Genomic DNA, 23,377 nt, shown 5'->3' on the forward strand with positions numbered 1-23,377 from the left:
TCAAGGATTGCTAAAAAAAACAGTTTGAACATAATAGTTTTGAGTTTGTAGCGTCAGCAGCAGATGCTACTGTTATTGTGAACACCCCCTTTTCTTCTTTTTTTTACTAATAGCCCAATTTCATAGCCTTAAGAGTGTGCATATCATGAATGCTTGATCTTGTTGGATTTGTGAGAATCTACTGAATCTACTGGTACCTTGTTTCCCATGTAACAATAAGAAATATACTCAAAACCTGGATTAATCTTTTTAGTCACATAATACTACTATTATTCTGAACACTACTGTATTTCATGGATTAGCTAATTATGATTTTTATCAACTATTCTAAACAAGTTTTTTCTTTTTTAAACAGTCTTGTACAGTATTTGCATTTTATATTCATTATTATTGATCTTGGGCACATGTTTGCCAAGGTGAGAAGATTTGGCTGTGGGCCTCGTGGAATATGACTGGGACGCTGTCTATCGTGCTGAACCTGACTCCAGGAATCATTTGACAGGTGCTCTGGTCAAGCACACAAACTGTCTGTTTGGATAAGGGTGCAGCGAGTGCAGGCGTCTGTTGCATGTATTCTTTGTGTCTGCCTACAACCTCCACAAAAAAAAAAAAGAAATAGAGGCTTCTCCAAAGTTCACAGGTCAGGGTGACGTGACCATCTTTAATGTTATCAGCACAGTTCTGAGAAAAATGATAAAGTTCTGTGTCACATGACTTGTGGTTATTTGTGAAGCACCACAACACGTCACACCCTCCGTGACCTTTGGAGCAGACTGAGCTTTTACTTCTGTGTACTGCTCCCAAAGGGAACTGAATGTGAATGTTCACTGGAGCTGAGACACTTATTGATTAATCTGTTAGTGAACAGACAGACAATTATGTTAACAATTAAGATGCAAGGTTCTTTTGTTGTCATTACAAACATACACTTACAACAAAAATCACAAGTGATAGACACTGTATTTTCTCCTGACTTGAGCTTGGCTGAGGCGACAGCCAGTCGTTGGTTAACTCGAAACACTGCTTCGAAGCATTTCAAAAGACCTTTGAAACACCCATGTTTTGAACAATGTTCTCCAGTCTTCATGAAAAGAAAGACCTTAAATCTACTGGATGGTTTAGGAATGTCTGTCCATGTCAAATTACAAATTTTGTATTTAAAGCCGACTGTTGGTGCAAAATCTGTGCATGCACGGGCATGTACTTTCAAGTAAAGTCAGGGTGGAAGTTCTTAGGAACTGCATCACCACAGAACCACACCAAGTCCTGGATGACAACTACCCAGGAAGACAACTGATCCATTCATATCTGTCAAAAGCAGGTGGGGATGTGCTTCACTTGATCAAATATGAAATGGTAAAATAACTTTACCGATGAACATGAAAAAAGGACTAAGTAAAATAATACAGGTGTAACTTACTGTAAATTCTACAGTGCATCCAGAAAGTCTTCACAAGGCTTCACTTCTTCCACATTTTATGTTACAGCCTTTTTCCAAAATGGAAAAAAATAATTTTTCCCCTCAAAATTCTACACACAATACACAGTGGGGAAAAATGCTTTATTGATATTTTTGCAAATTTATTAAAAAACAAAAAACAAAACTAAGAAATCACATGCTCAAAGGTATTCACAGTCTTTGCCATGAAGCTCAAAATTGAGCTCAGGTGCCTCCTGATCATCCTTGAGATGTTTCTGCAGCTTAATTGGAGTCCACCTGGGGTAAGTTCAGTTGATTGGACATGATTTGGAAAGACACACACCTGCCTACATATAAGGTCCCACAGTTGACAGTGCATGTCAGAGTCCATGAAGTCAAAGGAATTGTCTGTAGACCTCTGAGACAGGATTGTATTGAGGCATAAATCTGGGGAAGGGTACAGAAACATTTCTGCTGCTTTGACGATCCCAATGAGCACAGTGGCCTCCATCATCTGTAAAAGGAAGAAGTTCAGATCCACCAGGACTCTTCCTAGAGCTGGACGCCTGTCTAAACTGAGTGATCAGGGAGAAGGACCTTATTCAGGGAGGTGACCAAGAACCCAATGGTCACTCTGTCAGAGCTCCAGCATTCCTCTGTGGAGAAAGGAGAACCTTCCAGAAGGACAACCATCTTTGCAGCAATCCACCAAACAGGCCTGTATGGTAGAGTGTCCAGACGGAAGCCACTCCTTACTAAAAGGCACATGGCAGCCCACCTGGAGTTTGACAAAGGACACCTAAAGGACTCTCAGACAATGAGGAAAAAAAAAATTCTCTGGTCTGATGAGACAAAGATTGAACTCTTTGGTAGGGATGGGTGTCGATAAGATTTTATCTATCGATCCGATTCCTTATCAATACCTCTTGTGAATTTTCTGTGTACTAAAAGTAGGCTTTGCAGGTTTTCTGAGTCAACAACATTTTATTGAGTCTTAAAGTCAATATATGCAATTGGTCACTGGGTCCTTAAACTCTGGACATAAATAAACTCTACATGGTGGATCCTTGATCTCTGGACATAAATAGAAATAAACTAAATCTGTAGTTTTAAGCATTTCCTTTCTGACATTAGTGGCATGAATTCCACAACATACCTCTGAGCTGAGCTCAGCTGGGGACATGTCAGCATCAGTGTAATTCATAAAGAATGTAGGACATCTCATTTTGGGAAGAATAAAACAGTTTGGTCAATTCTAGTTTGTGTGTATTACAACATTTGGAAAGAGGTATCATTTGATTTAAAGCGGATTTCCGACCGGACTCTGTCTCAGCAGAGAGCAGTGCAGTGTTTGGAGCTGTGCAAATGGAACGGAGGATGATTATTTCATGCCTGCAACAAGACAAGAGTCCCAGTTAGTGACTTTAATCTGCACAAAACTGACTCATGATTGACATCTTTAAATGGCTTTGAGAGGGGTTAGGAAGCGGAGTTGCCGCTTCCGGAAAGCATTGAATCAGACAACCAGCGAAACAGCGGATTGGAGCACTGCTTCGTTGGTTCAAGCTTCAAAGTGGAGCCACGCTGCAGAAGCGGTTCATTAAAGTATTGAGCAAAGGCTGTGAATACTTATGTATTGTATACGTGACTTTCCAAGGCTGGGGTGGGCTCCAGCCTTGTGCAGGTCTACAGTTTTTTCCCTGGTGTCCTTGGACAGCTTTTTGGGCTTGGCTGTGGTGGATAGGTTGGAGTGTGATTGAGTGTGTGGACAGGTGTCTTTTGTACAGGTAATGAGTTCAAACAGGTGCAGTTAATACAGGTAAAGAACAGGAAGGCTTCTTAAAGAAAAACTAAGGTCTGTGAGAGCCAGAATTCTTGCTGGTTGGTAGGTGATCAAATACTTATTTCATGCAATAAAATGCAAATAAATTATTTAAAAAAAAAATCATACAATGTGATTTTCAGATTGTGTTTAATTCTGCCTCTCACAGTTGAAGAGTATCTATGATTAAAAATTACAGACCTCTCCATTCTGTGTAGATGGGAAAACTTGCAAAAAAAAGACAGTGTATCAAATACGTATTTTCCCCACTCTGTCTGTGTGTGTGTGTGTTCTGTGAGCAAGGCACTTTTGCTTTGTTGGAAATGAGTTGAAATATTTAATAGCACGCATGAATTTTTTTTTATTTTATGTTGGCTGGAGGCATTTTGAAACAGCTTGGAATTACATAATTTTTAACATTAAACTTGACATCTCCAAAATGCTTATCTTTTATTCTAAACTATGCTGCATAATAGATTTAATACAGGCAGAATGATCACTGGCTGCTGCCTTGCCAAGGGGCCCAGTGAACTTACCTTCACCCCAGCCCAAGATTTCATTAAGGCTGTGCCAGACGGGTGACAAGCTTAAATTTCAGCCTCACTCATAAACGGTCTGCTATATTAACTTGTTTAAGGGCAGCTGTCTGAGCTGTGGACTGTGGACATTTGTTTTGTCTGTCTGTAAATCTGCTTGGATGTTTTTCTGCAGGGTTGATGAGGTGTGTTACACTCTTAATCCATGACAAAATACCCTCAGAATGTGTTTATTTCCAAGTATATATATTGTTAAAGTTCACAGTTGTCATTGTGACATTAGGGCAGTAATTTGTACTTATTTATCTTTTAGAAGTGCACGAAACAGAAACCCAAATCTTGCTGTTTACAAATTTGTGACAGCACCCCAGCACACATCACTGTATTGAGACACCTCAATTTGAATTCCAGTTATGTATCTAAAGACCTCACAGAATGCCGCTGGCACATTGACGTTTATCCGCCTTCACCAGCTGAAGGGCGATAAACTGCGGGTGGAAAAACCCGCAGCCAAGGACATGGTGGAACTCGACTTCTCTAATGGTTTTTACATTGTTGAGTCAGATTAGCGGCAGCATTCTTGGCTGGTGCCACTGGAGCCTCGCTAACTTGTAGCTTGGTTGGCAGCAAGGCTGTCAGACTAAATTGCAAATGTAGGCAACTGCAGTGGGGGACAATAGGTCTCCAATAACTACTCTGTGTTGGCTGCAGGAGGTTCCAATTCCTGTGTCAAATCAAGAGGCTGTAACAGGAGAAATGGGCTATATTGGTTTGAGATGGCTTCCTGCATGGAATGCCTATAGTCTAATCCTCTGTTGACAGATATGACTACATAGCATCAAATGCATTCCCTTACTCTCCAGCACTCGCCGAAGTGTGCAGCAGGAATGGCTGATTCTGTCGGGGGATTTTTGCAGGTTGCTGTCAGTAACTGTGGTCTTTAAGTGGTGCTATTTATCATATGTTGTCTACAACCTATGCTGTAGGGAGCATGTTCTAATTCTGAGGTTTTCGTATTATGAACACTAGTGCATTATTACTGAAAGGATGTGATAGTAGAAACTAGCCACAATTGTCTGGCAGTGCTTCAGAGAGGTCATATTGTGGAAAATAGGCTTTGGCTTCCTTTGACTGTTAAATATGGTTGAGGGTTCTTGTTCAACATACTGTAAGTCTCGGTACTGTATGACATTTCCTAGGCTTTGTAAAAACCTAGGCATGTGTCCTGTAAAATGCAGTGAGTGAATGGCTAAAAGAGTCCATCCCCTGCAGTTGAACACATCTCATAGATCTGCTTGGATGATTAGTGGGTACTAGATGGATGATGGATTAGGATCAGGTGTGGTTGCCATTGTGAGACACAGTTTCCATGTAGAAATGTAATAAATCAGAGTTAAGCTGCAACAGTCTGGTTATTTCACAGCAGTTATGTTCAAACTTAAATAACAGTCATACTTCAACACAACCCTGCAGGAAGGATTTTATGTGAATGTAGCCAAAACTAAACTGAATGGACTCCACATTTTCACAAAATGATCTTCAGTTTTTTAGTAACTCTGCAAAGCATCCAAACAAATAATCAACTTAGCCATCCTGTTCATGGGAACTGTAAATTGCATATGAGCCTAACTGAAAACATTGACAACAGACTAGTTTTTCTTAGAGAGAGACTCTCAGAAAGCGTCTCCCAATCAGAGCACTTTGTGTATTCGGTGATTTTAAAACCGTATTGACCCTAGAAGGATGGTTGGACAGCACACCGCATTTGGAGGTATAATCACCAACCAATTGAGGAGGGGGTGACAAATCTGAATTTTGTCCCCTCATGTATCCTATATGTAGGAAGTTTAATTTATGATTACTTGGAACACAAATTACAGTGTAATGGGACTTGGTGTTTGGTAGGGTTCTGGAACCAGCGACGTGGGTGCCTTTATTGTGATGAAAGGTTTACTGACCTTCGCAGATGATGCTGTGATCTTTGTGAAATAATTGAATACCTTGAATGTAGCACTTGAGAAATGGAGTGAAAAATCGGAGTGTCTGGGTTTGCAATTTTCCTAGATGGAGACTAAGATCCAGGCTTTTGATGACTTCCTTATTTGGCCATAGAAGGGTATCTGTATGCGGTGAAAGTGTTGACCTTGGAGAGACGTTCACTTATCTCAGCAGTGGCAATCTCTAGGTTCTCAGCGTTTGAGATTGAGAGACATGAAGAGTTTATGGAGTGATGAGGTCACAGGACAGAAGTGTTCAGTGATGCAGAGACCTTTGCAGCCTGGTCCACATTTTTAGGGTCTTGTTGCTTCCTGTCTTGCTGTGTGTTTGTGAGATTTGGAGGCTAACCAGTGCCTGAAGGGGGCAACTGGATGTCTCTGGAATTGCCATATTTTCTGGACTATAAGTTACATCGGACAGTATTAGTCACATTTGTTCCAAAATGCCTCATGAAAAAAAAAACAAAAAAAAAAAACATAAGTTGTACTGGTGTGTAAGTCATATTTATTTTGAAATGTGGTGCTATTGTTTCATGGAACAAGAAGCAAAATGAATTTAATTGGCACATAATTGATTTATAATGCAAACACCGCATCAGTAAGCAGAAGCTAATGGGCTAAACATGATTTAGCCTTACCTTAGTCTACCTTACCTCTTCTCATTGGTCTTCAGCTTGTGCCACGAATTCCAAAGTGCAGTACTGAGTAGTATGAAGGTTGGGTTATTCCCTCTTTATTGAAAAGCATGGTCTTCCAGATTGAGAACATGATTTAGTAATTCCATTTGTTTTCTAAGCGCCATCATGGCCTTCTCATTCAGATCTTCTTCTTCATCTTGGCATTCAGCTGGTGCATTACTTCCACCTTTAGTGGAGGTGATGATCTAGTGGTTAAAGCGTTGGGCTGGAGACCAGAGGATCCTTAATCTCCTAATTGCTCCCAGTGTGTAGTGAGTGCCTTCTATGGCAGCACCCTCACATCGGGAGTGAATGTGAGGCATTATTGTAAACCACTTTGAGCATCTGATGCAGATGGAAAAGCGCTATATAAATGCAGTCCATTTACTTTTTGCTCCGGAGTGTGAATTGGAGCAGCTTATCATGCATGTAGATGTTGCCATCTTGATGCCATAGGTGATAATACAGTACTTGGGAATATAAATCAGAGGACCTCCCAAACCTGTGAAAGAAAATACCAAACAAACAAAAAACTCTTATAGTCCGGAAAATATGGTACATATTTATCACCTGGATGAAGCAGATGGATGGTTACTTTTGAGAGTTGGGGATGGACAGGTTGTCACAGCACCAGCGCAGTCTTCCAGACCTGACATAACAGTTGAGATTGCACATGATGTTGTGCTACTCATCTCTTTCCTCTATCACATCTGATCAATAACATCAGACAGGACATTAAAGGAGAACCTATCTGACTGTGTGACATGTTTGAAACGGACAACAAGGACGACTTTTGCACAGAATTTCATGAAAATCAGTTGACTTTTTTTTTTTTTTATACGAGGTAAAGTGGTGTGCATGCAAAGAAGGAAACCAATAGGCCAACAAAGTTGATCACATGGTAGTCACGCGTCCTGCAGGTGTATGGAGGTTGTGCCCCCCCACTCCACCACTCTTACCATTGATCACTAGTCACACTTATGTTAGCACTGGTACTGACCTGAGTTTTTCTGATCCTGATGGATAAACAGCAGCTGTTGTCTTGGACTTCAGCCTTTTCACACCACCCGCATGTCTCAAACCCACGTTCCCCATAACTACTGCTCACCTTTAGTGAGGATTCTTTAAGTGTAACTTTACCAACTAATGATCGTATTTCATGTCATGCCACATGCCAAAATATTTCCCCCCTATTTTCTTAATGCTGACCGTCTACCACTGTGTTTAAAGTTACACTGCCTTTCAGATTTCGATCTCCCCCACCCCACTTTCCGTGCTGGTTCCAAGGCATGCAAGAAGCGTGTATTTGTGTTTGAGCTATGTTGGTGGTGTTACCATGGCAGCTGGATGTCGCAACCAAACGGGGGGTCGACACTTCAGCCCACTGGGTGACAGACATGGGCTCACTTCAAATATCCAGCTGGACATCGTGAAGATAGCTTTGTCAGATCAGTGTTCCCTCTGCACATTCCAAAATTCTCAACTCTGGATTCCAAGAAGGCTTGAAGCACATTCTGTAATTTGTCTAACATTATGAGTGTTGATTGGTATAATAGTTACAATAAAGTTATATTTTAACCTTATAATGTGTGTGTATACGAATAATAAAATAAAATTAGCAACTTATTTGTCAGCACAAACAGGAAAATGTCATAATTTGTTACGTGCAGTTTCTGTTTTTTAAAAAGTAACTACAGCTTAGACTAGGAAAGTGTGTACCTCTGGCAGGGTAATAATGACCAATCATTAACAAGTCCAGCTGATGGAGGAGGGTTTTTGTCTTTGGGTCTTGGGTGGTACAAGCATATTTATATGGTGCATCTGGAAAGTATTCACAGTGCTAAAGGTTTTCCACATTTTATGTTACAGCCTTATTCCAAAATGGATGAAATTGTTTTCCTCAGAATTCTACACACAATACCCCATAATGACAATGTGAAAATGTTTTTTAGATTTTTGCAAATTTATTAAAAATGAAGAAATCTTAAGAAATCGCATGTATGTAAGTATTCACAGCTTTTGTAATGAAGCTGGACCTTTGCAGGATTTATTGCAATGTTTATGGGTTCTGCATTTTTGGAGTCACCCTGCATAAGGCCCCACAGTTGACAGTGCATGTCAGAGCAAAAATCAAGCATGAAGTCAAAGGAATTGTCTGCAGATTTCAGACACAGGATTGTCTGAAGGCATCAATCTGGCGAAGCACAGAAATGTTTCTGCTGTTTTGAAGGTCCCAATGAGCACAGTGGCCTCCATCATCCATAAATGGAAGAAGTTCAGATCCACCAGGACTCTTCCTAGAGCTGGCCGCCCGTCTAATCTGAGCGATCAGAGCAGAAGGGCCTTAGTCAGTGAGGTGATCAAGAACCCAGTGGTTACTCTGTCAGAGCTCCAGCATTCCTCTGTGGAGAGAGAACCTTCCAGAAGGACAACCATCTCTGCAGCAATCCATCAATCAGGCCTGTATGGTAGAGTGGCCAGACAGAAGCCACTCCTTAAACCCCGGTCACACAACACTAAGGAAGAACACCAAAGCCAAAATCAAGCAAGAAATCTGGACTTGCGTTGACTTTCAGAGACATCGTTTAACCGTCGTCTCGTTTCATTTCTATCGCTGGTGCTTCTTCAGAATTTTCAAGCTGTTGAAAAATGTGAACAAATCCTGACGACAACGTGAAGTCGTCCATATTCTGTTTTGCTTTTTGTCTTGATGGTTCATCATCGTTCGTGTAGTTCCCGGACCTTCAGCGTTCCATTTGATTGTTGTCCAACTTCGTCCAACCTCCCAAGTCCGACGTCTAGCACGAACATTGATATCTGAACGGATCAATAACTAAAGATCCGATGAGCTGAATGTGACTCGTCCATATGTGGGATGAAAAGCAGTGTTTTCATACAGAAATAACTGTGGCAAGAACATTTTATCAACTACTTTAATTATTTACGCACGTTTGTATACTGTCTCTGTCTGCTGCGTGCGTGTACATGCACACACGTAGTGAACACAAACCTGTTGTGAAGACAACACAGCTATGATCACAGCGTTTGCTTCATTTTTCTTTTGTTTTGGTTTCATTTCAGTCTTTTATGCGCTCTGCACTTGCAGGCTTTTCAGTGATGGGAGAAGTTTGTCCACTTTTTCTCAACGATTTTTGACTTTGTGACTTTTTTCCTTTGTTCAGCAAATGCCGTGTGACCGGGCCATTAGTAAAAGGCACATGACAGCCTGCCTGGAGTTTGCCAAAAGGCACCCGAAGGACTCTGACCATGAGAAACAAAAATCTCTGGTCTGATGAGACAAAGATTGAACTATTTGGCGTGAATGCCACGTGTCATGTTTGGAGGAAACCGGGCACCATCCCTACAGTAAAGCATGTTGGTGGCACCATCATGCTGTGGGGATGTTTTTCAGCAGCAGGAACTGGGAGACTAGTCAGGATTGAGGGTAAGATGAATGCAGCAATGCACAGAGACATCCTGCATGAAAACCTGCTCCAGAGCGCTCTTGACCTCAGACTGGGGTGACGGTTCATCTTTCAGCAGGACAATGACCCTAAGCACACAGCCAAGATATGAAAGGAGTGGCTTCAGGACAACTCTGTGAAGGTTCGAGTCCAGAGCCCAGACCTGCATTTGCTTAATCCAATTAGGCTTAACGGGAAGGGAAAATTTATTTAAAGGAGACCTGCATTGAAAAAAAATGCAGTCAGATTTTTTGAACAAAAAATGACTTACATTTACACATGAGATCCTTCTGAATGTAGTAAAGTAAATCTGCAAGCCCAGATCTGTCATTCAACGGAGAAATCTTCATTTGAAAATGACAAATTTACAGCTAACATTTAGCCCTCCGCAAATTGTCCCTCTCATCATGGACGCTGCCGAGACTTCACGGACAAGACCCTCTCCCAGCATGCATTGCGCCAGTTGTAATTTGTGGATTTACGTCAGTTTGCATCTGCACCTTTTTCTTGTCTTATACGGAAGGATCTACTTTTTTTAAAACTTCATATTGTCTTGCGGCACGTTTGGTGAGTACACATTTCTTTTATTTGTGCTTGAAAATTATTTTGGGGGGCTTCTTCATACGCCCGTTTGATTGAGTGGTGTCGCAATGAAAATCTACTGTCTTTCGCCTCCGGTACCATCGCGGGATATGGAGGCGAGACCCGCAAAGAATCCCAGTCATTAAAAATATATAAACCTCTCTCAGCGTCCATGTAGCTCTGGGGCTCCGATTGCCGAGACATGCGGTGCTGTGGATTTTGCCGCAAGAAGTCTGTCTTTGCAGCAACAGGTGTATTGGCCGCTTCACATTAAAACAGCGAGTGTAATCTCAGGACTTGTGCCAAGTGTGCTGCAGCTCCATTCAGTAGACAGAGAGGTGATGCCGGTGTTGTGCGCTGAATCTGGCACAACACCGGCTACAAAGCAGACACGGGTGGTGTGAGTGGCCCTCGTCGGCGGTTAACGAGCTCGTTAATGAGCCCGCAGACTTAATAAGCGCAGCGGAGGCAGAGAGCGGGAGAGGAAGAATGGTGCCCGCTGTCGATGTCGTTGCTGATCTGAGCACACAGATCTGTATCTCACATTCATTGCAGCTTACTTTTGGATGTTGAAACCAGGACGTGTATAAGTAACATTACTAACAGATAAAATCAATTTCAATGCAGGATCGGACTGAAGGCGGGAGCGCGTCGTCTTGTCCCTGACGTCATGGAAATGATACGGCTGTACAAACTGTTTTCACAGAGGGCTAAATTTTAGCTGCAAATTTGTCATTTTTAAACGAAGATTTCTCCGCTGAATTACAAATTTGGGCTTACAGATTTACTTTACTGCATTCACAAGGGTCTTATAAATACATATCAGCTATTTCTTTCTGAAATCTGACCACATTTATTTCAATGCAGGTCTACTTTAAGCTGTATGGCCTTTCAAATTTCACAAAATTGACTAATTTAATTTCTACTGAAATCCAAGCATCATAATGTCATCTTTGAAACATGTTCCAAAATTACAGCTCATTTTAATAAAGAGAACATGTTTATCTGGGGGTGGGGGGATTCCATACCTAATATTTTATTTTGCTTTTAATGCTGTCTGTTGGTGGAAGCGCGTGTATGTATGCATTGAGGTTTTGAAATTACCGAAAATTACCTCTGATCTCGCGTGATGTGCATACGCTGAGCATGCACGCTAACATCCATAAGATTTCTGTAAATCACTTCAGAGGTGTCATCTGGTTTCAAAACAGTATATTCAGATTTAGAAGTGTTAAACAGAAATATTTTGGTTAATTTTGTTCAAGCGAGCAGCCAGCTGAAGTCATGCTGCCTTTCTTTACTCCGATTGGCTGCCACCATGTCCTTCCCAGCATCATTCCGTAGATCGGGGGAAGCCCTTACGCAATTTATGATGTCGTTAACAACTGCAGGTCATGGCATCTGATCGCTTGAATTTCTCCCCTACAGGGGTCAAAATTCTAAATTGTTTCCAGATGGTGCAAAGTTTGATCATATTGGTAAAATCATGTTATGAATCCCTTATTTAAAAGCTGTACAGCTTTAACAAAAAAGAGAGAAGATGTTGAAATAGACCTACCGTTAATCAAATTTTGCTGTCATGCTATAGTTGATGATGCACTCAAACTATTTTCACATTTAAAAGTTGTGTCCAGTCGTTCTGCAGCTGTGTTCAGTAACTCAGTAGAGGAACAATATACTGCATTTTACTCAACAATATTGGATTAACAAAACATGCCAACAAAACATGCCAAAGCATGTTTTGTTGAAATAACAAAACAGACTCAATTACATTTAGTAAAAAATGCATTTGTTTGTTTTGTTGCGCTTTCAAAAGGAACACATTATTTCAGCTATTTACTGTGGATGAGAAAGAAGGGACATTATCCGTTAATGAGACATCTTTGCAGAAATTGTAGCAAATTCACTAAAACATAAAGAATGCAAACATTTTGCATGCACAAGTAAATGATTTAAGAAATTAAATAGCATTTGTAATATTGCTGTCTTAAGTCATGTTGGAGGATGCCATGAGTGTCGTTATGGTGTCAAGTCATAAATTGGAGCACTGAATTTCCACCTGATTTTCCCAGCAAAAAAACGAAAAAGAAATCCACAAAAGGAAAAAGAAATCCAACCCGAGTTGGAGCTCTTAATTCCCGACCTTGCAACATGTCATGTACGCTGCGTTATTCTTTATAACTGGAAGTGATTTTTTTTTTTAATATCTGCATTTTATCAGTCTGCAGGAAATTAACAAACAGAAACCTGCTGAAATAAATAATGAAAAAAACAAACATACATGAGTTTAATATTTCTAATTATAAGTAGAAATGACAACAGGTGAAATAAATCCCTTTATGAATGGGAGTTTTCACTTTATTAAAAAAAATCAAATGAATAAGACTTGTTCAAACTGCAGTTGCAACAAGTCAATGTCTCATTTATCCTTTTCCTTTGACATTTGGATTTTAGTGCTGCTTGTTGAGTGAGTTACCTGGGTGCATTTCTGGGTGGTTGTGCTAAACAGTTTTATAATTTTGATGTTTGAGCCCACTAAAGTAAGTGCTGTGACAGAAGACACCTGTGTGAAGCTAATTTATTTGCAAGAATGCCCCGCAAAGTCCCTCTGTTAAATAAAAGACATGTGCAGAAGAGGTTACAATTTACCAAAGAACACATCAGCTGGCCTAAAGAGAAATGGAGGAATATTTTGTGGACTGATGAGAGTAAAATTGTTCTTTTTGGGTCCAAGGGCCACAGACAGTTTGTGAGATGACCCCCAAACTCTGAATTCAAGCCACAGTTCATAGTGAAGACAGTGAAGCATGGTGATGCAAGCATCATAATATGGGCATGTTTCTCCTACTATGGTGTTGGGCCTATATATCGCATACCAGGTATCATGGATCAGTTTGGATATGTCAAAATACTTGAAGAGGTCATGTTGCCTTATGCTGAAGAGGACATGCCCTTGAAATGGGTGTTTCAACAAGACAGTGACCCCAAGCACACTAGTAAACCAGCAAAATCTTGGTTCCAAACCAACAAAATTAATGCCTCGCAGATGTGAAGAAATCATGAAAAACTGTGGTTATACAACTAAATACTAGTTTAGTGATTCACAGGATTGCTAAAAAACAGTTTGAACATAATAGTTTTGAGTTTGTAGCATCAACAGCAGATGCTACCATTATTGTGAACACCCCCTTTTCTACTTTTTTTTTTTTTTACTAATAGCCCAATTTCATAGCCTTAAGATTGTGCATATCATGAATGCTTGGTCCTGTTGGATTTGTGAGAATCTACTGAATCTACTGGTACCTTGTTTCCCATGTAACAATAAGAAATATACTCAAAACCTGGATTAATCTTTTTAGTCACATAGCACTACTATTATTCTGAACACTACTGTAATATTTAAAATCGCCGCGTGAAGCAAATAATTTGAATTTATTCATTTTTAAACTTTGACTAGGTCTTTATGGGGTGGGTTGAGATATCTTCAATAAATTGGCCTCTGTTGTCACCTAATATATTTGTAATTGACTTAAATTTCATTAAAGTGAGAAATGTAAAAACTGGTGCAGTCGTCCAGGATATAGGCTTTATTAATAAAAAAAAAAATGAATTAATCAATCTCCCACTGTTGTCTAAATAATGTCTGGATTAAATGTGCTGAATTTCCCCTTCATAGGCATCACTATGGTTGACCTTTTTCTAACCTTTGAAAGCAGAGAACTGATTGGGCTGTTGGGTGTTTGCAGTCTGTGGTGCTTTTGAACCTTTGGTGTTGCTTTGTACTTTGGCGAACTTGTCTAGATTTTCACTCCAAGATAAGTTTGAGTAAAACTTTTTTTCCTCTTTCTTCTGGTACGTTGACAGCTGAGAATCACCGTCTGGTCCCTGTGCACCAAAGCCGTGTCTTACATCAAATATCCTAAAGCATGTCAGAAGGGTGAGTATATGCATGATACTCTCTGGTGTGTGTGTGTGTTAACCTGAGGACGGAGCTGCTGCAGCCTCGTGAATCATGTGCTGTTCTTGACTTTATGGCCAAGCGTTCCGGTGGTGGTGCTCCGCTGACAGCTGTGCCTCACGTCAGTAAATGGGACATACTCCTCATAACCGACCTGTCAGCGACTCGAGGAAAAATGATTGTCTGGAGTTCTGCCTGTTTGTAGCCCAGCTGTTGTATCAATATTGTTGCCATGATGGTTCCATACCAGACCTGATGGTGCCAAAGTCTCAAATAATTGCAGTGCATTTAAAAAGAAAAAAGTGTGTGTTCGAGGGGGTGATGAGATAAACACATTTTATGAACCGTCTTATTCCTGTTCAGGGTCACGGGGGGTGGGAGGGATGGGACGCATCGTGACCAGTCTGTGACATACAGTCATATTTTACTATCAGTTAAACACAACATCAGATCAATTTCTCCTCTCGTGAGGAATTGTCTTGCATTTTGAGTGAAAATTAAAGATGTACGGTTTTTTAACTTTCTCAAAACTGACAAAATTTAGTTTCTACTGAGATCCAAGCTTTATAATGTCGGTTTGTTTTTGTAACATTTCAAAATTCCAGCTCATTTTAATGAAGAGAACATATTTATTCCAGTTGAATTCCATAGCGAATATCGTCTTTTCCTTCTAACGCAGGCTTTGAGATGACCTTTGACCTGACACGCTAACATCCGTGAAATGTCTGTAAATCACTTAAAAGGTGTTATCTGGTTACAAAAACAGCGTTTTTAGATTTCGAAGGATTTATTTCTTGCACAGATTGTACAGAAATAAGCTGTTTCACAGTATTTCCCCCCATCTTGGTTCATTTTGTTTGAGCAAGCAGCCAGCTGACGTCATGTTGCCTTTCTTAACTCTGACTGGCTGTCAACGTGTCCTTCCCAACATCCCTCACGAAGCTCAGGGGAGGCGCCCATGTGATCTGTGATGTTGCTATCAAATGTATATCATAGTGTGTGATCACTTGTATTTCAACCCATCAAGGGTTGAAATTCTAAATTGTTTCCAGACAATGCAAATTTTAATCATATTAGTGATATAATAATATTATGAATCCCCCATTTAAATGCTAAAGAATAAAATTATAGTGGTGCCAAAGAAAACATTTTTCTGACTTAAAAGTTAAAAACCCAAAGGCGGTAGAGCTGCTGGAGTCCATTAAATGGCCTCCAGCAGCCTTCTCTTTAAATAACTCCACATTGTGCATTGACATTTAATATTTGTCGCTATGATCATTTCAAAGCTTCAGTTGCCCTGTGCCGATGTTATTGATTCTCATTATTGGTCCAATTCTTTACTGATTCCCTTATTAATTCCAGAGCAATTTTCTGTGTGGAAAAATGTTGAACGTCAGGTTTTCAGTGTCATCGCTCCAGTTTTTGTCTTGCTATACTCAGTTTGGTATCATGATGTCACATCTGACGTCATGGTGAATGGGTTTTGGCAACACTAAACTGTCAAAACAACAACATGATGGTATTGATTAGTAGAATTTGACACCAATGGATTGGAAAATTGGCGGCCAGTAAGGAAAGACATTACTGGAGTGTCCTTATTTTGCATTCCACCAGACTACGATTATTTCTTACATTTCAGTGTTTCTTAGACTGACGAGCGCTGCGTGGTTTTTCACATGCTATCTTTAAGTTATGACTTGCATAGGATGCTTCGTTGTTTTAGCTTTGAACTGTCACTGTAGATGTAAGATTTGTGTCACGTCTTTGTACACAGTTGGTGCTTGTAGCTGATAAAAATGCACGTCTCACCCACAGGTATAGATTTCAGCAGAGATGGCTGCTATATGGCCTTAGCTGAACGCCGTGACTGTAAAGACTACGTTAGCGTGTTTGTGTGTGACGACTGGCACTTGCTCAGGGTAAGTAGAATATATATATATTTTTTGGGGGGGTCGTCTTTTTTGCCCAATAATCTGGCTTCCACCATATAAAAAGGCTAAATTTTGATGCTAAAACAAGAGCATCAGGGCTGAAGCGCATTAATGTTTGACTGTAATAACGAGTACGTCATAGGTACTTTCCAGAAAATAGCATTAAGAAAAACTACATTTGTTTTAGCTTTGTTGTAAAACGGAAGAGTACTCTGTATGTACCCTCACCAAGCACACAATGAGCCATTTTACAATAAAAGGATCTGGATTGAACTACAGATAAAAATGGTCTTGAACAGGATTTTAGAGGACTTGATGCCATGAATTACAGACCACATCCACGTATTCATCTTTTGACCCTTCACTTCACTAGTGACTTGTACTAGCAGGTGGTCATGGGAACACATGGTTCAGTTTTGGGGATGATCTGGATTGGTGCTTAAAGTTCTTGGTGTTCCATCCAGGTGGAGTTATAGAGTCTGATCCACTTCATGATCTGGTATCCAGGGATAAACCGTGGTGCCAAAATGGGTGTCATGCCCTGACTAAGCCTGAGGTCTTCTTCTGTTTCCCACCATTTACCGTAGAGAAACCTCCACGGTGACCAGCTGCTTTTGCACTGCGAGGATGGTTGCATCACTTCTGGTTCAACGCTGTTGTGACTTTGTTTAAAATGACCTTTTAACTTTCAGCATTTTGAGACAGAGACACAGGACCTGACGGGCTTAGAGTGGTCTCCGAATGGCTGCGTGTTGGCAGTGTGGGACAGCTGCCTGGAGGTGAGACCCTCAGTCAGAATCAGAATCCAGTATCAAATCTGAAGTAGATTTCCCTCAGGGTCGTTTAGACATTCAAGCTATCACTGAGTCTCAGTTACACACTAACTGCAACTCAAGATTACTGCAGCCGGCAAATTGACCAGTCCTAGCAGGAGAACTGTAGTATACTACTGCTGTCTCAGAGTACTACTGTCTGTACCCTCTTTGCAGTACAAGGTGTTGCTGTATTCTTTGGATGGCCGCTTGCTGTCGACCTTCAGTGCCTACGAGTGGTCGCTTGGTGTCAAATCTGTCACCTGGAGCCCCAGTAGCCAGTTCCTGGCTATCGGCAGCTACGATGAAAAAGTACTAAGAAACTGTCCAATTTTAAAAATGGCTGACAATGATGTTAATAAATAACTGTACGTAAAATGCCAGCTCACACTCAACACCTTGGCTGTTCCAGTACACAAGCTACTTTTGATTGTTTCCAGAAAAAAAATTTTTTGAACAACTATGGGAAGAGGAAGACGTACGAAAACATTTATATTATGGAAGCATTGTATTTTCTCTTTATAGTTCTTAGTGTTGCACTCTATGTATTTTTTTTTAATTACTTTTGATGCAGTCAATCAAATCATTTGAAAGTGCATGGTGAGTGCTGGAGCTATTTACTTTTTTGTAGTGAAGTATTTGGTTTTAAAAAAATGGTTAAACATTTGTCTGTTCTGAAAAATGCAATTTGTGGTAGATTTTATGCTTTTGATTTAAATGTACTGGGCACCAGGTGAGTATATATTTTATAGCTAAGTGGGCACAGGGCACCCAGGCACCAGGCAGGGTTCACAGTTTGAATAGTAAAATATAACAATGAAAATGTGATGCCAACCTGGACAGCGGAGACTTATCATAAATTTGAAGACAAATCGCCACGATGAGGGTGTGTGTGTGTTCTGACACTTTAGTTACATGGCACAATTCTCTGAGCATGATACAGCATGTGGAGCCCTCAGTGCTGAGGAACCCATTGGCTGGAGAAGGCCAAGGACACGCCCCATTAAACTTAAGATGGTTACTTGTGAGACATCAGGATGGACCAGATGTCTGCCTGTGTGGTTGCCATCCAGGATCCACAGCAGTTTCAAACTGTGGTGGATACTTGACTTGAAACATGACAGAAATTTTGACTCACAGTTAGCGTTAGCTTACTCCTCATCAACAAGCAAGGACGTGTTTTGTGTTTGCTGCTAACACTAGCTATTATGCTAGTCTTTAGCAAACATGCTACCTGTCAAACTTGTCAAATCTAGGACTGGAAAAGATGCTGGTCATTCAGGAGACTGTTTGGATTATCGAAAATGTCTCAAAGTAAAATAATGCGAACATCCAAAATAAAACTAGGATGTTTAGAAATACTGTTGAAAAATGCCTTGATCTGTTTTTTTTTAAAAAAGCAGTTGGGGAAATTTGGAAGAAAATGTTAAAGTTCATAAAGGGACTGATAATTTTGTTTCCACCTGTAGATAAACCAGACTATCTCTGACCTGTCTGACGGTTATATTAATCTGATAGAATGATCCAGCAGCTGAGTTGTTGACTAAAGGAGTATTTCAACAAAATGGGATTAATCTGGATTATATTTTTAAATGGGAATTATGGATATTGGCTTCATTTAGATACATGTGTCACACATACTTTTACTTTGAAGAATAATCAAGGACTTGATCACTTTGTAGGTCCGTATCCTCAATCACATCACATGGAAGAAAATTGCCCAGTTTGATCATCCGACAACAATCAACAACACAAAAGCTGTGAGTGCTGTCGTGAACATGATCTTAAAACCCAAAATTCAGAGCGGGAAAGAAAAAGAAGTGACTTTTCTCTTGGTTGTGTTGGCAGGTCCTGTATAAGGAAGTGGAGAGACGAGCACCCGTGGGCAGGGACGAGCTGTCTTTACATGACATCACAGCAGGCGGCGCCTTCATCAGCTCCCAGAGCAAATGTAAGGGAGTGATGTACTGAGACATTTTCTCCATCTACCACCAGCTGCTAGATTCCAACTCTGTACTATAAAAATTAGGTCACAAACGCTGGGATACTTTCAACCATATACCAATATAAGTGGCTGAAAATGGCTGAAAATATAAGTGGCTGAAAATGAATGAATGAATTTCCATGATAAGGAAATTTCCAGACGTCATCTTCCAAAATAAGGACGTCTTATGTGGACAACAGTTTCTGGCTGTGATGAAGGAAGCAACAAGTCAGATCAAAAGACTTTATTTACTCTGTGTGCCGGGACCAACAGGTCTGTGTCACATCAGTTTGCATTAGGTAGAACTTCACTGATCCCTTGGGAAGACTCCCTCAGGGAAAGTGAGGTTCCAGCAGCATTGTATAGCAGCACACAGGGTAAGAAGCACACAGAGCATCAAAAGTGAAAGTAAAAAATGAGGCAAACCTTCATTGTTGTTCATTTAAAAAAGTAATCATGAAAATACAGGATCTAACAGCTTTACTCCTGTTGGTGGGGATTTGTTTGATCGAAATTACAGCATCTGGTTCCGTTACTACTGTGTTGGATGCAAGTAAGGTTTGAACAGAAATATGAGGCCCGAATCGCACTCTGCCATGGAAGCTGCCATGTTGCAACAGTAGAAGAAAAGGGACATACTCACTCCACCTTTCACATTTTACAGCACAGCTGGAAGAACGCTGATTTATGTGAAATGGAGGCTCATTATTACTCATCACAAGGTCAGAGACCATGAATCCAAGTCACCCAAAGAAACAAAATCATGACCAACGATCTGCAACTTCACCATTAGATGGCAATAAATACTACATAATGTAGCTTTAAGCCTTACAAATGTTGACATGAAGGCAGTGAAATGTTGTTGTTGTTGACACTAGATGAGATCTGTGCACCACCAGTCCAGATACCTGTGGTCAAACCAGATCCAGACCGAGCCAACCCCAAGATTGGCGTCTCTTGTCTGGCCTTCAGCGCAGACAGTCGCTACCTCGCCACCAAAAACGGTACAGCATCAACATCCCGGCTGTTCGCCGCCGGGCATAAACCTCAGCGCGCAGTGGCATTCAGTGAATGTTTGTGTTTGCAGACAGCATGGCCTCTGTTCTGTGGGTGTGGGAAATGCAGAAGAGCAGCCTGGAGGCTGTGCTGGAGCACACCGCAGCCGTCCGGTGCTTTCAGTGGGACCCTCGCCGGCCCCGACTCGCACTGTGCACTGGCAACTCCAAGCTGTACCTCTGGTCGCCAACTGGCTGCGTTTGTGTTTCCAGTCCCCACTGAAAGTAAGAAACGCCCCCAAAATCCCACAACAGGCCTCGTTTATAAATTTTTTTTTTAATTTGCATTTCCTCTGTGTGATTCCTGAAATGTGCCAATGTTTAAGTTAGAACATATCAGCGTAGTCAAAAAATTACCAGTGTAATCAGTACAAAAGAGTTTTTTTTTTTACAATCGTGTCCCTGTCCAAATATTTATGGACCCTCTGTTACAAGTCCCCAGTTTAAGCACTTACATTACACACGGGGGTTCTTTGCTTGACAAGCTACATGATTGATATTTATATAAACTTTATTTCAGTTATTTAAATTTGAATTTTTTATTTTTCTGTAACCATTTTTCTGTATAAAGTTGTCATTACATTGGTGTTTGTTTCAGATGGTTTTCAGGTCCAGTCCTTGATCTGGCACTGCGGCGGGGACTCTCTGATTCTGCTGGGAAAGGATCATCTGTGTGTCTGCTTCATGGACACACAGGACAAGAGTAACTGAGTGAAATTTATTTATTTTTTTATTATTTCACATTTCCCACCCAAACAGGGAACAGGACTGGATTCAGTTTTTTTTAATATGTAAACACACACACTCCTTTGTAAATTTACACTGAGTTTTCAGCTGAAGATCAAACTCTAGCTCCTTGCTGTTTATGGCACTCGGTGCTGGTTACTGAGACATTTTGTCCTGATTTAAAAAAAAAAAAAAAAAAGTGATGTTCCTCCAAAACTAAGTTAACATATGAAGAACCACAAATTCTAAGCACTGACAAAAACTTCGCAACATTTTTTTTTTTTTAGATTCACTGTCTTGTTTGGGAATGCTGTTTTTACTGAGAATGTGAAATATTTTGAATAAATTTTGTGATAATACAAGTTGAGGTGTCTTACTAAAACCAACCAACCAACCAAAAAAGAAAAAAAAAGTACATGCTCAGCTTTGGTTTGGCTGCAGACAATATTCATTGAAATATTTTTAAAGATTTCAACAAACCACATTTATCAAGATTTGTTGTGCTGAAACAGTAGTGTCAATAAAAAAAATCTGACCCCAGTGTTTTGAGCCTCTTTTAAAAGGAAATCTGGGGAGGAATCACTTTTCAGCCATGCTGCATTCACATGTTGATGGTAGAAAAAACATTATAGCTGAAGATTCACAGCAATTTTGCACACTAAGATGGGCAACAATTTACTTATTTTCTGGAGTATGTCGCACCTTTTTCTGTTATGAGGTCTTTAATTTGTGATTTTTTTTTTTAAAGCATTGTTGTAGTGCACTTTTTACTATTGGCAATAATTCCTTGTTTATATTGTTCAGTGGTTTGATTACTAGAATGTCTGTTTACTATGATTAACCGTTTTTTCAGTGTATACAAGTCACACTGGAGTGTAAGTCACAGGGTCACCAAAGGCATATATATGTGAAAAGGCGACACACTTTGGAAAATACAGTAACTGAAAGCCACAACATTGTTTGTTTTACACATATTAAAATGACTCTGGATCCAGGTGTTCCTGATTATGAGTGTTAGTGAACAAAAAGAATAACTTTTCACCAGCATTCATGGTAAAAACATCTGGTTTGTCCCTGTGGCTACAACAAAAGTTTAAAATTAAAACTACTACAGCAGCATGTGACCCCGGTGACCTCGTCAAAAGTAGGACACAGACAAAACATGTGGCTGCCGTTACTTATAGGAGACACTTTAATTATGTGTATTACAGTTTACACAAGCAGGAGCCACACAATCGTTTCACCTGTTAACGTTTAAAGCACTAAATGATGTCTGAAACAGAACAAAAAAGTAAAAAAGCACATGTGCATCTAAAAATAATAAAAAAAAACAAAAAACAGCTGATTCTAATCATTTTCCTCCATAACAAAAAAGGCTTCAGCTGATGTAACAATGAATTTATCGGTTTTCAGAAGTGGCAACAAAATTGACACTCCAGAGTTTAACAAATAAATGTGAATTTCAGAACAGTTTAATAATAATAATGAAAAACTACCATGCAAACATGCAGACCACATGCACAAGTTACCGCAGTCCACAGTCTGCCCGTGTCAACTTCTCATTGCTGTTGTTGAGCACTAATTCCTGGCAACATGTCGCTGGTCTCACCAGAAGCTACAGCAATAATCTATTTATTCTAGAGAAAAAGTATTCCCAAAGTCAATTTCAGATATATGGAGTGATGGGAACATTAACAGGTTATTAACTTACAATCTATCAATCAGTCCCTTTGTTTATTAATCCAGCAGCGGCAACCGCTTGTTTCACCTCGTTTCTGCTCCTGCAGCTACAGATCAAAAGACAGCAGAGCCCCATATCAGGAATTCTGTAACAGCACATTGCTAATCTGGTATTAAAAAAAAAAAAAAAAATCCACACTTGAACCTCTTTATTTTTCCCCTCTTCCTCCAACAATTTCAAGATGGTGCTGAAGTCGCTTCTTTATCGGAGGCTCTGCTGCACACAGGTTTATGACATCAGCTGAGTCATGCTACTTTAAAAACAACAATCTAACAGCTTTAATGTTGTGAAAAATATTCCACGTGGGTGGCCCATAAATAAAATCCACAACTCTTCGGGAAGCAGCGAAGTCTTGAGTATTTTATAAACATGGATAGAGCTGAATTACACAAACGGATAATAAAACTAATTTTACTGTATTTCCATAACATTATTCAACTGCTAATTGTATTTTGAATGGCTGCGTTGATTTTTATGTATTATGAAATTTGAGAAATACATATTTCTAAATGTCAGTATGTAAACAAGCAGTGGTGGCCTTGGTGATCACCACATCCAGGCTTTGGAAATGAAAGAAACCAGCTAATTTCACACCTACTCCTAAGATGATTATTCTCTGTAACAAGACATGTCCAGCAGGTGGCAAAAAACCAGCAACAAGCAAGTTCAGCC

The 23,377-nt window shown here is 40.1% G+C and overlaps 1 protein-coding gene across 1 annotated transcript in view; it reads left to right on the top strand.

Annotated features, from left to right (window-relative positions):
* The window catches only part of wrap73 (WD repeat containing, antisense to TP73), a 43,285-nt gene extending 22,105 nt beyond the window's left edge, over positions 1–21,180 (top strand). Inside the window, exons 5-13 of the mRNA XM_034173180.1 lie at positions 14,363–14,435; positions 16,272–16,375; positions 17,080–17,166; positions 17,377–17,511; positions 18,882–18,959; positions 19,048–19,150; positions 20,062–20,187; positions 20,271–20,450; positions 20,810–21,180. Coding sequence (XP_034029071.1) covers positions 14,363–14,435; positions 16,272–16,375; positions 17,080–17,166; positions 17,377–17,511; positions 18,882–18,959; positions 19,048–19,150; positions 20,062–20,187; positions 20,271–20,450; positions 20,810–20,949 — 1,026 coding nt within the window. The 3' untranslated portion in view covers positions 20,950–21,180. The remainder of the gene's footprint in view (positions 1–14,362; positions 14,436–16,271; positions 16,376–17,079; positions 17,167–17,376; positions 17,512–18,881; positions 18,960–19,047; positions 19,151–20,061; positions 20,188–20,270; positions 20,451–20,809) is intronic.
* The last annotated feature ends 2,197 nt before the right edge of the window (positions 21,181–23,377 follow it).

Source organism: Thalassophryne amazonica, chromosome 6, assembly GCF_902500255.1.
Source record: "Thalassophryne amazonica chromosome 6, fThaAma1.1, whole genome shotgun sequence".
In the NCBI taxonomy this organism is placed as follows: Eukaryota; Metazoa; Chordata; class Actinopteri; order Batrachoidiformes; family Batrachoididae; genus Thalassophryne; species Thalassophryne amazonica.